This window comes from Setaria italica, chromosome V, assembly GCF_000263155.2.
Source record: "Setaria italica strain Yugu1 chromosome V, Setaria_italica_v2.0, whole genome shotgun sequence".
NCBI lineage: Eukaryota > Viridiplantae > Streptophyta > Magnoliopsida > Poales > Poaceae > Setaria > Setaria italica.
The window spans coordinates 41,026,498-41,042,070 of record NC_028454.1 but is presented as its reverse complement, the minus strand read 5'-3'; the positions used below and the strand labels follow the sequence as shown (position 1 = coordinate 41,042,070).

General features: G+C 44.6%; 1 protein-coding gene, 1 long non-coding RNA gene and 1 other non-coding gene across 4 annotated transcripts; 1 reads left to right on the top strand and 2 right to left on the bottom strand.

The window, feature by feature from the left end:
- Positions 1-9,079: 9,079 nt before the first annotated feature.
- LOC101754620 (ubiquitin-conjugating enzyme E2 7) lies at positions 9,080-13,343 on the top strand. Of its 2 annotated transcripts, XM_004970466.2 has the most exons (7): positions 9,080-9,377; positions 9,494-9,596; positions 11,117-11,164; positions 11,524-11,621; positions 11,715-11,815; positions 12,322-12,399; positions 12,976-13,343. In XM_004970466.2, the coding sequence occupies exons 1-7, from the start codon at positions 9,326-9,328 to the stop codon at positions 13,051-13,053; spliced, it is 558 nt and encodes a 185-aa protein (XP_004970523.1). In that variant the 5' UTR covers positions 9,080-9,325; the 3' UTR covers positions 13,054-13,343. The 2 variants fall into 2 exon arrangements, with proteins under 2 accessions (XP_004970523.1, XP_004970524.1); XM_004970467.2 differs by lacking the exon at positions 11,117-11,164.
- A 352-nt stretch (positions 13,344-13,695) lies between these two features.
- LOC111257398 lies at positions 13,696-15,573 on the bottom strand. Its single transcript, XR_002677859.1, has 2 exons — positions 15,422-15,573; positions 13,696-14,669 (listed from the first exon to the last, which is right to left on the bottom strand). It is a non-coding gene; the product is annotated as an uncharacterized LOC111257398 (long non-coding RNA).
- TRNAR-CCG lies at positions 14,229-14,301 on the bottom strand. The gene has a single exon. It is a non-coding gene; the product is annotated as a tRNA-Arg (tRNA).

The window sequence follows — 15,573 nt, the reverse complement described above, 5'->3', positions numbered from 1 at the left end:
ATTTAGCCTAGGGGTTGTGTAATTAGTTTTGTAATTAATCTAAGTTTAATACTCCTAATTAGTGTCCAAACATTCGATGTGACGGGGGCTAAAATTTAGCCCCCTCCTCCCAAACACCCCTATCGGCGAAACAGCGAACGTGGGTGGTCCCTAGGAAGAGGATAAGAACAGATAGCACGATCCTAAGCAAAACGAAACAGTGTCAGCTGTGTGGGAAGAGCGCCTTAGAATTTGAAGTTGTTGGGGTTACGAGATTTAGGGGTGGATATCTGTTGTTAAATTTTATCACCTATCACATTAGATGTTTGTATACTAATTAGGAGTATTAAACATAGTCTAATTACAAACTAATTGCACCGATGGAGTCTAATTCACGAGACGAATCTATTAACCCTAATTAATTTATACTTTGATAATGTGGTGCTACAGTAACCATTTGCTAATGATGGATTAATTAGCCTTAATAGATTCATCTCGCAAATTAGACTCCATCTGTGCAATTAGTTTTTTAATTAGCTCATATTTAGCCATCCTAATTAACATCCGAACATCCGATGGAACTCGACTAAAGTTTAGCACCTCGTATCTAAACACCCTTTAGCTAAAAACAAGGGTAGGAATGGACTGCTCTCCCTCTACATCCTTCCCGTTTCCCTCCCTGCGCTTTCAACTTGCGTTTTCAATTCCAAAGCATGTGAGCATTTCAGTTGATGATTGGAGAGTTTTTTTGAAGGATCAATGGGTGGAGAGATGTCCCTATCTGACAAATTGCATTGAGGATGATGAGAGTTCTCTTATATCTATGGACTTCCTTAGCATCTTAAACTGTGGAAACTTTCAAATCGAGTCTGTAAGTTCAAAAAAATTGAGCAAAAATTGTATACATTTGGAGCATGTACTTAAGTTATTTTGAATGTGTAGTGTTTGCTACTGTTTTCCTTTCGAGATCGAACAAGGAAACAGACTCCAACCACTGAACCTAACAGGCCCGGATTCCAACCACTGAACCTAAGAGGCCCATTGTTGTTGTGCTGTGGCCCGTGGCTCAAAAGGATCCATTTTAGGTGGGCTAAACAAATTGATGAGAGGCCCGCGTATGTGTACGAAGCCATCTCCTCCTTTTCGGAGCCTCTCGCCTCCTCTGGGCCTTTTTCTTTCCTTTTTTTTTTCCGAACAACTCATTTTCCTTTTCCATTGGAACTATTATAGTATCCGTGCAGTATTCTCTTTTTTTTTAACGAAGCATAGTGTAAGTTTCTATTGATATACCAGAAAAAATACAAGAGTGCGGCAGGAAAAAGGCCATAGGCAAGAAAAAGAAAAGGAAACGAAAAAAACAGCTTAACTCGTCCAGCTGGATTGGAACGTCAATCCGGATAAGCATGCGACTCAAAACCACTACACCCAACCAGTTGGATTGGGATATAACCGCGTTCGCATCACTCTACTCAAACAGCGGCAACAGAGCACACCACGCCACACGACTCGCAACGACGCACACGCGAAGCCCGCCTCACAGCACCTCTGGTAGTCTTACACTCATGTAGTCGCCGAACCTTCAGGCATGACTCCTCCTCAACGGGGAAACCAAGAAAACAGACTGCACCGCATTGACAAGGCCACCGCCATGTAGGATCCTTCGCCGTAGTGCTGCTGCAACATCACACTCCACTCAATAAAGTGATACCACCAGATCCGGACCTCTCGCAAGCTGCCTCGTAGTCGCCACCACGAAAACACAATGCACGGAGGTCTCGCCACATCCACCGTTGGACTCCATCTCGCTCTCGTCGCCTTGAAGAAACTCTCTGTCACGGATCCATTTCTTTTGTCGTCGTCAAAATGGTGAGCTATATTGCCTCGCTTCCAGGGTCATCAAATAGCCATGTCGGTGTTTTATACCCGGCAACCTAACGAGGGGTATCCCGAGGTAGTAGATTGGTTGGTTGGGGGTCACCGGACCTGGAACTCGAAGGTAAAAGCGAGGACACAAGACACATATTTATACAGGTTCGGACCGCATGAGTAGCGTAATACCCTACGTCCTTTTTGGGGTGTTGTAGATTGCGTCATGCACTTGGATGTTGTTTGGTGTTGAGGATTTAGTCCTCTGTTGTGGTTCTGCCGATCTAGGTACCCCTGCCCTCCTTTATATACCATAGTGGGTGGGATTACTAGTCGGTTATGAGGTAGGACTCCTAGTAGAATTACATGGTATGAGTCATAGTACAATTACAGAGGAATCCTAAGTAGGAGTCCGTCTTCTTCCATCCTTGCGGGTACTGGGGTTCTATCCCCGACAAGCCCCCAAGCACTTCATAGTCGAGTGTAGCAGCCTTTGAGTACTTTTCAGATCCTTCCCGAGTAGTTTTGGTACTCTTCGAGTACTTTGTCTAGCGGAATCTTCAAAGTTCTTCAAATCTATCATGAGTTATGATGTGCTGAAGCCCTTGATCATCTTAATTTTGTAATCTTCATTTTTGGAATGTGATATCGAGGGTGGTAAAAGTCGCACTCCATATGGAGTAGCCATTGAGCCTGAGATTGAATTGAAGAATCAGTCTGACGGTCAATAAAATCTTGAATCTTTTTTTTTCATCTTGAAAAAAATCAATTGTTGGGTGTAGCTTATCAGCTCTCGAGCCTTGAAATGATTAAATATTCAATTCAAGGGTCTAGCGAGCTTTAGTCTTCACACCAATCGCCATCTGAGTAATTTTGCGACGTCTAGCCCCCGAGCTTATGCACCAGGTGAGCCATAGGAGCCACGTCGAGTAGTTATTTGGCTCTTAGCCCCCGAGTTTGGAAGCTAGATTAGCCATTTGAAATATTCCGAGTAGTAATTGGTGCTTAGTCCCTGAGCGTGGGAGCTAGCAGAGCCACTGGAGGTACGCTGAGCGTCTTGAAAAGTCGACGCTGAAGCTTGTCCTACAAAAAGATATGCATATATTATGTAGCATGTTTGTAGAATTTTGAAGATATTACCGAAATTTATTCAGTAATGAATGTAAATGTTATGTGTTAGGCTCTTGTTTCGGCTATATTTCTCCTAAGTAGTTAGTCTATTACGTTAAGGCTCTCAGTCCCTGTACCTATTACCATTGCATGTAAGATCTTTGTCTCGTGTACGTGTATTGGCACTGCTGCAACGCGTCTAAGATCTTTGTCTCGTGTACGCATCCTAGTATTTAAGCATGACAGAAGATCCGAGTCTTTCACGAATTAAAGCGTGTTCTGCACGAGTAGATTAACAACTGCTAAGAGAAGACATTTAAAATAATTAGTCAGCATTGCGACAAAAAGAATGTGCGATTGCACGTAAAGTAGTCATTGAGACTTTTCTATCTTTTTGGCAAGGAGAGCACGTGTTGCTGCGTATAGGATTTGTGCCTCCTTAGGCTATAGCCGCTGCGAGTCTCCAGCACTCAGTGCACCAAATTTCGTGGCAGAGCCTCCTAATTCGGTGTACCAAGCCTGTGGCGGAGCTTTCGGAACTTAGTGCACCAAACCCGTAGCAATAGCCTCCATAATTCGGTGTATTAAGTCCGTGGCTGTCGGTTAGCATGCCACAGGAATAATTGGCAAAGTGTAGCTCAGAAGGGTAATTTCCGTTGAGAGTCATGCACCAATAAGCAGTCGGCGCGTTGCCCTGCATGTGGAAAACAAGCCAAAAAATTATGTAAAATAATTAAAAAAAGTAACTAGTTTGATTCGTGGACGATTGTCAATGAAGCAAGCTGCGACGGTTGTTGATGAAGCCGACTAGTCGAAGTCGATTCGGACTAATTGTCGATGGTACGAAGTCTACCCCAACTAATTTTCTAGTCGAGATGAGTAATCGTCGGCGAGTCGTCATTGCCAATTTTTGGTGTTGCCTTGAAGCACTTGAAGTCTTCTAGTGGTGTCCCATTTGTGTGTGTAGCATAATTCCACATATTTCCTTCCTTCACACGGGAGCCAACGGAAACGTGAAGAGGTTATTCCACCTTATCCTTGTGTGTGTTGACCGATACTAACTCAGAGATGCTATAGTACTCCGTGAGATTTATTCCTTTTCGGACCTGACACGTTAATCAGCTCGACCTCGATTTGTTGACTGGTTATGACGATTTGTACTCAAAGCTTTGATTGGATCAGACTCCATCTCGAACTTAACGATGCCCACGATGCAAAATCCACCGGTTTGAGGCAGATCAACTCGCCGATCTTACGTGCTAGTCAGCATAGGATAACGAACGTGCCGATTCGACTAGATTGATCTTGATGATGAGGTCCTTAAAACTCGCCCGATGATCTCAACGATCACCCCTACTTGGCACGCCAGATGTTGATGTTTTATACCCAACAATCTACCAAGGTGTATTCCGAGGTAGTAGATTGGTTCGTGGGGGATCGCCGGACCTGAAACTCGATGGTAAAAGCGAGGACACAAGACACATATTTATAATGGTTGGGACTGTCAGAGTTGCGTAATACCCTACATCCTATTTGGGGTGTTGTATATTGCACCCTACGCTTGGGTGTTGTTTGGTGTTGAGCATTTGATCCTCTGTTGTGGTTCTACCGATCTAGGTACCCCTGCCCTCCTTTATATACTCCAGGGGGTGAGATTACTAGTCTGTTATAAGTAAGAGTTCTAATAGGATTACATGGTATGAGTACCAGTAGGATTACAGAGAAATCATAGTAGGAGTCCGTCTTCTTCCTTGCGGGTACTGGGGATCTTTCCCCGATAAACCAAGCTGCCGCCGCAGGTCGACTTCACCTCGTTCCACAATCCACGCACATAGCCTTCGCTGCCGTGCCAGCAAGCTAAATAAGTCACTTGCGTCGTCTTCTGACGATATACTGTACCGGAGTAGCCTAGCAAAGCTGAGCAACCCGTCGCAGGCTGCTGCAAGCCTAGTCGTCCCACGATATCGTTGCTGCAAGCGCCGTCCTCCGACGCAGTCACACGCCGCACCGACAGCTGCTAAGCAGCACCAGCCTTCGCGATCCGCTGCAAGCAGCCAACCCGACAAACATGCGGCAACCCCCACAACTATGATCGCCTCCACGTGAGCTCGGCAACTCCCGCCAAGCTTGCCATCCTGCACCGTGCCGCCTTGCCGCGCTGCAAGCCCGCCGCGGCGGGATCGCCACCCCCAGCGTCAGCTTCCCATGACCATTGGCGTCACCAGTATTGCCAGAAGCCTAGCTGGGTCTCTAGAAACGACGCTTTCAAGGAGGGCACGACACTTATGGCGCGGCGGTCGCTCGTCCACAAAGGTTTTCACCCAGAGAACCCCGTATAGCAGGGGTAGAGCTCCAATGACATCCCCAACAGGTAAAACGACGTCCAAGGGCGTCGTCGTCATCATCACCAATAAGATGCCGGTAAAAGCTTTCGCCGGGGGCATCCCGCTGCAGGCACACGGCTCGTCACTACCAGGTGTGAACATCTCTCAAGCACCCACCTGGGTTATTCTTACCTCCAGGTAGAGGCAGTTCGTCGAGGGATTCGCAAACGCTGCCCCAAGCCACGAAGAAAAGCATATAGTATAGAATTAAATCAGAGCTATGCAGATGCCCAATCACTGGATTAGTTTCAGATAACAGTGATTACGTTTGGTCCGTGGACTCCTCCGTTGTCGCGAAGCGAGCACACCAGCATCGGTCGGTCCTACGATGGCAGTCCACTGTTCAACCAAGATGACGTTGCCAAGTTAAGGGGTGTTTGGATCTTTCGTCCGGACTAAAATTCATATCACATCGAATATTCGAAGGCTAATTAGGAGGATAAACATGAGATAATTATAAAACTAATTACACAGATGGAGGCTAATTCCTGAGATGAATCTATTAAGCCTAATTAATCCATCATTAGCACATGTTTGTAGCACTACATTGTCAAATCATGGACTAATTAGGCTTAAAAAATTCGTCTCGCAAATTAACCTCCATCTATGTAATTGGTTTTGTAATTAGTCTATGTTTAATGCTCCTAATTAGTATCTAAATATTCGATGTGACAGGAATTTTAGGAGCTCCTAAAGAACCAAATGCTTAAGGGGGTGTTTGGATACTTAGATGCTAAACTTTAGCAGTGTCACATCAGATGTTCGGATGCTAATTAGAAGGATTAAATATGAGCTAATTATAAAACTAATTGCATAACCCATGTGCTAATTCGCGAGACAAACTTAATTAATCCATCATTAGCAAATGGTTACTGTAGCATCACATTATCAAATCATGGGCTAATTAGGCTTAGTAGATTCGTCTCGTGAATTAGACTCCATCTGTGCAATTAATTTTATAATTAATCTATGTTTAATACTTCTAATTAGCATCCGAACATCCGATATGATAAGTGGTAAATTTTAGCGAGGGATACATCCGATATGACATGTGCTAAATTTTAGCGAGGATACCCAAACGGTACCTAAATTTCTCTCACCAAATCCTAATCCTGTCCAGCTGAGCTCGTACCTTTACCGGCACTGACAAGTGACAACCGATGCGGTCAGGTCAGAGGCTGCTGATTAAAGAGCACTAAAAGATACGACTGCTTTTCCCCTTGACGCCCAGCTAGATTCGGTGTGCGTGAACGACCCTCGCTGGGGCAGGGAGGATCTCTGCCTCTGCGCTGCGGCATCCGATGGTCCACCGGCGTCGTCGTCGACCGCACTATTGGTGGCCGGAAGCGTGCGACTTTGCCCGCTCGTACGATACGACCAGGCGGGAGCGGAACCCGCGCATGTTCCGATCGTTATCCGTCGCCCTCTCCGGTGGGAACCGACGGCTGCCATCGTTCGCTGCCGAAATTGTAGTTTCTGGTAACGTGCAGCGGCTCACGTTTTGAGGCTGCGAAAGTGTTGTCCTTTTTGTGCTCCTAGAAGATATCATTCGCTCTGCGCGTAGGATAGATCCGCCTGAAACGTGTAAAGTGCCAAAGTGGATGGATAGTCAAGTAGGCTTTGGCCGGCCGGTGACTGCTGTTGGAGGGGAGCTGGTCATGAGCTTCTGTGACCGGCATGCACTCCTGTCGACATACTTGCATCGAAAGACTCTGGCTGAATCACCGCAAGAACTTGTGGATAGAGGAACAAAGTCAGTTATGATAGATTAGATGGATGCCGAACCTCTAGCACCCGATTTACGTCGTTTCAGAAAGAACCACGCGGAAATTGGGCGTAGGCGTTCGCCCTGGCTGCAATGATGATGATGTGCGCAAACTTAACGGAGAAGGAACATCCTCATCACCAGCTCGCCGAGGCACGCAACGGCGCAACGCAACGAGAGAGCGAGCACGACGTGGGTGGGGGGCTCCTCTTGGTTGGGCGAGCAAGTTGCCGATTCTCGACCCCGAAGCTTCCGTTCCCCGTACGCGTCTGCCGCGCGGAGGGGAGGGGGAACGCGCGGCACGGCACGGCACGGCGGCCGGCGGACCATCATTTCGCGCTGGCCGGCGTGGGCAAAGCAACGGACGGGCGGGGTGGGGAGCCCTGCCCCGCGCGCGCGGAGCCACGCACCCACGCCACCTTTGTCGGCCCATTTGCTTGAAACGCTCGTCCGGCTCGCGTGCGTTGCCGTCGGTGGCGTCCGGCGCCCACGACCACGAGGAGGACACCGCCCGGCGCTCGGCCGTGCAGCCTTCCTGGCTGGACGACTGGCCGAGCGATGATGTGCTGCGGTGTGTAGTGAAGGCTGGCCAGGAACAAGGCAGCGTCCAACTGTCCAAGTGAGGCTCCTGCGATCTGTATTAAAAAACAAGCCGTCGATCGCGGGGGATGGCCAAGCATGCAGGTTCGATGGCCGGATCGTTTCGTTAGTCGACGGCGTGCTTTCTTTATTCCGCGTTGTGATTTTTCTGCCTGTTTTGATGCAGAAAACAGCATGTCGGCCATTCCGCGGAGGCGGCTCCAGGGCGGTGATTCCAATCGGGTCAGCCTTCTCCCAGGAAGCGTTACGATTTAGGGGGTGTTTGGATACGAGGTGTTAAACTTTAACAGTGTCACATCGGATGTTCGGATGCTAATTAGAAGAACTAAATATGAGCTAATTATAAAACTAATTGCAGAACCTTGTGCTAATTCGCGAGACGAATCTATTAAGCCTAATTAATCCATCATTAGCAAATGATTACTGTAGCACCACATTATCAAATCATGGACTAATTAGGCTTAATAGATTCGTCTCGCGAATTACACTCCGTCTATGCAATTAGTTTTATAATTAGCCTATGTTTAATACTCTTAATTAGCATCCAAACATCCGATGTGACGGGTGTTAAACTTTAACACTTGGTTGCCAAACAGGCCCTTACAATTCCTCCTCTGTTAGACTGAAGCTGACTGTTCCCACCAGTCAAACATAGGGTAGTTGCCATAGAATGCTTGTGATTTTTCTATTCAGATGATCGGATGCAGACCATTCGATGCAAATTTTGAGTAGTCCAATCTCAGTGTACAGTTTATTGTACAGTTATCAAGACTGAGAACTAGATAATTGTTGCGAAATGTCACAGGAATGGAACTCCTCTCACCTCTGATGAAACTCTCCTCATAAATAACTTTACCAAGTCAGCAAAATGACTGGTATATGACATAAAATTTAGTGCCCATGAAACTCTTCGTGAAACGGACACTGACATTAGTGGTACTATTTGCTATTTGTGCTCACGTGAGCAAACATGTTTATGTTGTCCTAGGCCTTTTTAGACAGAGACACCGATTCTTTCCCGATGACCGCACTAATTTCGTCCAATAACGAGCACCGTGGAACAGGTTCGATTCGGTAGAGTTCTTGTGAGCCAAATCCAAATGGTAGTCTTCATTTTATACTACGTAAAATGACAAATAGGATGAACCACCTGGATGGCTAGGACGAAATGTTCGAATGCGAGGGCTCGTGTAGTCAATTTATCTAAGAAATGGTTTACATCAGTACTAGTATATTCGTATGAAATGCATTTTTTTTAAAAAAAATCCTCGTATGAAAGACTTGAAATTACTCAAAAATCCAAATTGACGTCACAATCTTGCTCCAAATTGACCCCTTGTCATAATAAATACGATACCCCATGGCCACGGGGTAGCAGAGCAGACAGCAGAGAGACAGGCAGAGGCAGAGCGGCCGCCCTACCAGTCAACCACCGCTTCGTTCTCCTTCCCCACACCGCTCGCCCCACTTCCCGATTCCCATCTTCTCCGAGCTCCCCGCCTCACGTCTATAAATAAGGCGCCAGCGGCGCCCATCAATTCGCGTCACCGCGTACCGAGAGCGCGAATCATTCCGCGCGCCGCAAAAACCTAGCCCAGCCACCGCCCGCCGATCCCCTCCCATGGCGGCCACCACCAGCCAGGCAAGCCTCCTCCTCCAGAAGCAGCTCAGAGGTGCGGCACCGCTTGAGTTATCCCTGCATCTGTTTCCGCTCGATTTTTCTTTCTAGCCATGCGGATTGATTGGCTGACTGATTTGTGGTTTTGCGGTATGGTGTTGTTTGGCGCAGATCTAGCGAAGCACCCGGTGGATGGGTTCTCGGCTGGGCTGGTCGACGACAGCAACGTGTTCGAGTGGCAGGTCACCATCATCGGCCCGCCCGACACCCTATAGTGAGTTGGATTTTCTCTCCATTTCGCTTATCGCTATGGATTTCCTTGTTCGCTGTGTTGGTGCCATGAGAATTATGGTGTTTAGTGTGCATCTGTGGCTCGGAAGCAGCGACGGAGAACCTTTCCCCAGGATTCGTTTCTAGCGGAGCCTGGTGTGCGGCTGAATTTGCTTGGCATGTTGATTGTTGCAGCGGGTGGCATACCCCTAGGAGGCTAGTAGTGCAACAACTTGGCTACATGGCTGGTGCCAAGTTCCATCGAATTTGTTTGGTTCGTATTGTGTGGGTTGCTCTGTTTATCGTCTAATTTGTGGTTTCTGAATATGTGGTCGTACAATACCTAGAATTGGGTCTGCATATGCCTACCAGGGGGACAGCAGTTCCGGGATAAATTGTGTGTACTGCTGGGTTGGGTTTCATATTTGAAAATGGGGGGAATTAGGCTCCATTGGCATGCTGCAGGGGACGGTCTCATGGTAGTTTCGGATGGGTTCTTCAGCTACATCATCCTGTGAAATGGAACTGCATGTTTGTTTTGGAGTTTGTAAAAGATAGATGGGAGAAATTCTTCAGGAACACTTTGTTTCCCGCGATTCAATATTGAGTGACTTTGTGGCACTTGCATGAGTAGTGCCACCTGAATTTCAATTTTGTCAAGCTATATGGTGCAGTGGTGCCTGAGCAGAATTTTTATAGCAGAATGCGTCTTCCTGTTCAGATTTGAAATATGAGTTGGAAGTAGAGGGAAAACACACAGATTCGAAGTAAATACACTGACTACTAATTACTCAAATACAGTATGGACTAGAATATTCGCCACATGTTGTAAGTATGCCTGCCATTTTGTGGAGTTCTGCACACATAAAACAACACTTGAGTAACTGATAGTCTGATAGTTATAAATTTGAAAGAACACTAGTGTTGGTAGATGAGTTTGGTGTATATGTAGTTATGCACAGTTGCAAACATCTGTTATGTTTGATAATTGTTATCTCATACGTAAGGATGTGGTTTGTATGGAAGAGCATGCAGCACACTTGAGAGTTTCTTGAATAGCCTGCCATTAGCTCAGCATGGAAAGTAGCAAAGCAACTTGTCATTTATGGCCATACATATCACTACATAATCTGAACTAGTGTGGCTGTGTTTTTTTTTTGTCTATCAGTTTCTTTTTCAGCTGCATATTTGAAATTGGTTATATGGAATTGGACATTTGAGATGTTAGTTTAAAATTTCTTAAAATACATGCTAGCTTACTTTGGGTACATTTTATGAAGATCAAATTCAGTTCATATTGATAACAAAATCATAGACTTAAAACCTAGTGCAATCATGCTAGGCATTAAAAGATGGCCTGTGATCAAATAAACATGAATATTAGACTGGAATAATTATCATGAAGTATGTTCTCTTTGATAAATCCTGACCAAGTGGTCGGATGGTTGTCCAGCATCATTGATAGAGTAGTGATACGTGTCAGTTTTCTTGCTGGCTGGCTACTCACCATAACGTATATTGCAGCACGGTTCTATACTGGCCTAATGGACTAGCAAGCAGTGGAGCTATTAGGTTAGGTGTTTGTTTCTTGTACCAAATGTTTATGTTCACTTTGTTGCAAAGAAATAGTGCACTGCAAGGAAAATTTAACTGGAACCTAAAAATACCTTCAGGAGTTTGGATAGTTGTGATCAATATATTTCCAGCTTTAATGCATTACTTGATAATCACATCAATCTCAAACAAAACATGTGATCTGAGTCTTGAATGAATAAACTCAGCTAAAGCTTTTTGAACTACTGACAAACCTTAAAGATAAAACTGTTGATTTGCTGGCCTTGTATTTGTCTTTGAAGTTTCTTGATGCAATCATGTAAAAGTATTTTATTTATCTTCTGAGTAACACACTAATATTAACCTTCATTTTGCAGTGATGGAGGGTACTTCAATGCTATAATGAGCTTCCCTCAAAATTACCCGAACAGCCCACCATCAGTCAGATTTACATCTGAAATGTGGCATCCGAATGGTCAGCTCTTTATTGCTGTGAACTCACATTTATTTATACTTGATCTGTAATTCTGATTTCTGACATCATGCATAATATTTGGGCAATTGGCAGTTTATCCTGATGGGCGGGTGTGTATCTCTATTCTTCATCCACCTGGTGAAGATCCCAACGGCTATGAGCTTGCCAGTGAGCGTTGGACACCTGTGCATACAGTAAGGCTTCGTACACAATGTCTCCGGTGCTAAAATATTCCTTCTCCATTTTCATTTTGTGTTCTGTATTAGTACCATCCCATACCCATTAACTTATTCCGTATGGAAGCCTTTATTAGTTAAATTTACTGCCATACACCACGAAAACAATATTCAGAAGTTCACTGACTGATTTGTATACTCTTTGAATTTCATTATGATTTGATGCTTTATGAGTGCTTATTGCTAGGGAATTCCTTATTTTTTGGGATTCATCATCTGGTCTTTGAGAGATTATTGCATTTGCTGATTGCCTTGCGGGCAGATGCTTTACTAATAATATATTGACATGTATTCTTCTGTGTGGTGAACAATTCTAGAATTGTTGCTAGCTTCCACTGGATAGATAGAGAATACTCTCATTGGGTCTCTAGGTAGAGTGATAAAGTGCAGGCTCCTTTCAGCAGTGAATATTTTTATGTATGCTTTTGCTAATTGTTGAGTTGATTATTGTTTTTTGTTTGTAGGTTGAAAGTATAGTTCTAAGCATTATTTCTATGCTCTCTAGTCCAAATGACGAGTCTCCAGCAAATATTGAGGCAGCTGTAAGTTCAACTGACAATTTACTTTATACTGATTCGTTTACTGGACCTTTACTTGTGGGCCTCTATGATGTCAAAATACTTCATGTTTGTCTCCTACTGTCCTTGTTGCCATCAATCAGTAATCATGCCAGTGTTTTAAAATGATAAGGATTTATTTGTACTATGGCAAGATATCGTGTCAGTATTAAAAGGAAATCAACAACACTGAGAGGTCAAAGTTGTCTTGGTGTCCAGCATTCTCAAAATCATGCTGTGTGCTTTGCTGTTCTCGAACAAATTTTGTTCTAATGTCCACTATTGAAAAATTCAGTGCTGAGTGTCATAAAAAAACTTTTGTAGTACTTTCTGAAACATTATGAAATTATTATTCGCATAATTCCATTGGACATCTCATGCCCCTACACACCATCCACTACTTCATCTAGATATCAACCAGTTGTTGGGGTCAGGAACGAGTCACAAGTGCCAGCTCCAGAGTATTTGTGTTTGTTGCATAGGGACTACCATGTGTTACTGCAATGATGCAAAGTGCATTTCTTTGTTTCTGAATGTATGCCTGTTGTATTTATTGCACAGAAAGAGTGGAGGGAGAAGAGGGAGGACTTCAAGAAAAAGGTTAGGCGCATCGTGCGGAAATCACAGGAAATGCTCTGAAGAAAATGGGTATACTGTGGAATCTAACCCCGTGTCAGTGTCAGGCCGCAAGATTTTGCTGTCGATCTCCAAATGTTCATCTGATGCCAGCGTCTTGTATATTCTCCACTTAGCGTCTGTCCATTGGTTGATAGTGGTTTTGTCTCCAGAAATGCACTGGGACGGGTCGCGTATTCTAAAGATTCGATTGTATCGTGTGTCTTGGGCAACCAATGTTGATAAACTTGAAATGCTAAATTTTATCATAACTTTGGTAGTGAACCTGGTATAAACTGACGCCACTTATGTTAGCTAACTGTTGAGCGCTATTCGAACAAGCTGGATTTTCAATAGGTAGAACATATCTATGAAATCGTGCAATAGTTTGTGTACTGAATCAGTTTTTGGTCCAGATAATTAGTTATGTGAGTTTAGTCACTTTTCCTGGTGCTCTGGTGCGAGTTTAACTGTGTAAGCATGGCTTAACATAGTTATTAAGTTTTACCCGTTACTTTACACAGCAGCTGTACAGCTTAACTGTATTAACCTTTGTTGTCGTATAGCTGCCTTGTCAAACACTTAAACGATGCAAAATCAGTAAGTCCGAACAGGAATCAAGTTGTAGCAAAATCAGTCTGAAGTCCGAACAGCAATCGGCAGAGATTGGTAAAGAAACTGACATCACATTATGAATCATACCTGGCCTGTGTAAATATCATGTATAAATTGCATTGAACTGTGCTGAATTTGATTTTACAATGAGATGAGCAATGCACAGTTGCAATGCTGTACCAAGTACCAACAGATGAGGAACGAACAGCAACACCCAGCCACAAGTTTCAGATAACGTTGGGGCCATCAGGAAGACGTGAACCAGTTACCAATTATGGAAAGCTCCCATCTTCCATAGTTCACAAAAAGTAAAACCATAAGGCACCAGTTACAAGCAGGCAGCAGGTTACATAAATCAAGTGAATAAGCTATGGAATAATATCATGCAATTATGTATTTACATATACAAGTGGATGCAGATGACACGGTGCATATGAGGTGACAATTCTCACAAAAGACAGCAGGCTTATGGGACCAGTTCACAAGAGAGCATGTACACTTTCTGGTGGTGGCCGCCAAAATGTCCCTGTCTGAAGAAAAAAGAAATATAGATACAAGAAACATGAAAAAAAGCCTGAAGACAATGATCATAGTGGGATTCGAACCCACGACTTTTAGATTCGGAATCTAACGCGATATCCACTTCGCTATATGACCACTGTTGTCTTCCAACACATCCTAATTCTGATATGGGTATCAGCATTCAGACAGTAGCCAGCACACAAGGCTACGGATTAGTGACATTCGAAAGGTAAAATAAAATGTATACTACAAAAGTACAAATATGGTTGTGATGAAGGGCATATATACATGAACATTAGAACTAACCTCACCAGAAAATAAAGCACATGCATGAATTGCCAGCAACAGTTCAAAATTGTGGTATGTGGACCAGAGTAGATGAGCAATACATGACAGCAGAGCTCTGCAACACAAAAAACTTACAAATTTTTCCTGCAATACATACAGAGTATGTGGAGATGAATTGTTCCAAATTGACAGTTCCTCTAACATGACACCCATTCCTGCATTCAAGGGATACATTATAAACGAATGGACGCCAATGAGTGGCCCTGCAGACAAAAGACCTATCTAGTTGTGTAAAGAATATAGAATTACAGGCAAGATAATACCCGGAAACATCTAATAGCACGCAACATATATGCTACATTTAGTCAATGCTTGCAGCAACCATATCAAACTGATGTAAAACTTTGCTACTTTATCCAGTGAGAACTACCCAGCCAGCAGCCACCAAAGGCAAGCACCAACAGACAACTCATCATCCCAAATCACCAAGCAGTAGTAAGATCTATGGTGTGAAGTGCAAATGGGATGTGCCACCGTTCCCGTCGAAACAAAAAGTGGGGCGCACCCGGTGCGACTAAACATGGCGTTTCATTCAAAAGGCTGGCTCCCAAGATTTGATCCCTCTATATTTCCAAGTCCCAAATCCGAATCAGGTTAAATGAAAGGCCCCAAATTCCAACCGGGAGGAGACAGCCATGCGAGTAACTAACGCCACTAGATTAGTGCTGAAGATGAAGCCTATTCTGACATTACCGTGACTGCGATCTGCATCTAAGTCGGATCTGCGGAAGGGGATCCCGTGATAGATCGATCAATTTAACAAAGCTTATAGTAGATCAGATCGCAGCAAAAGCTAATAGATCATCGTAGAGGGAGATCCGTCGTTGGACTCGGACGTGAGTAGACCGGAGGGCAGTTGGACAAGGTGATGGGAGAGGGAGGGATGGAAAGTTCGAAAGAATCGTACCCGAGAGAAGGGAGGGAGAAGAACCGGCTAGCAGGCAGGCTGCTGGTGGGCGCCGCCATCCACCGGGTGAGCCGTGAGCGACTGGGCGTCGGAGCGATCTATGATCATCGATCCTGGACGCCCATCGCCGTTTGGGGTGACGGAACCACCAT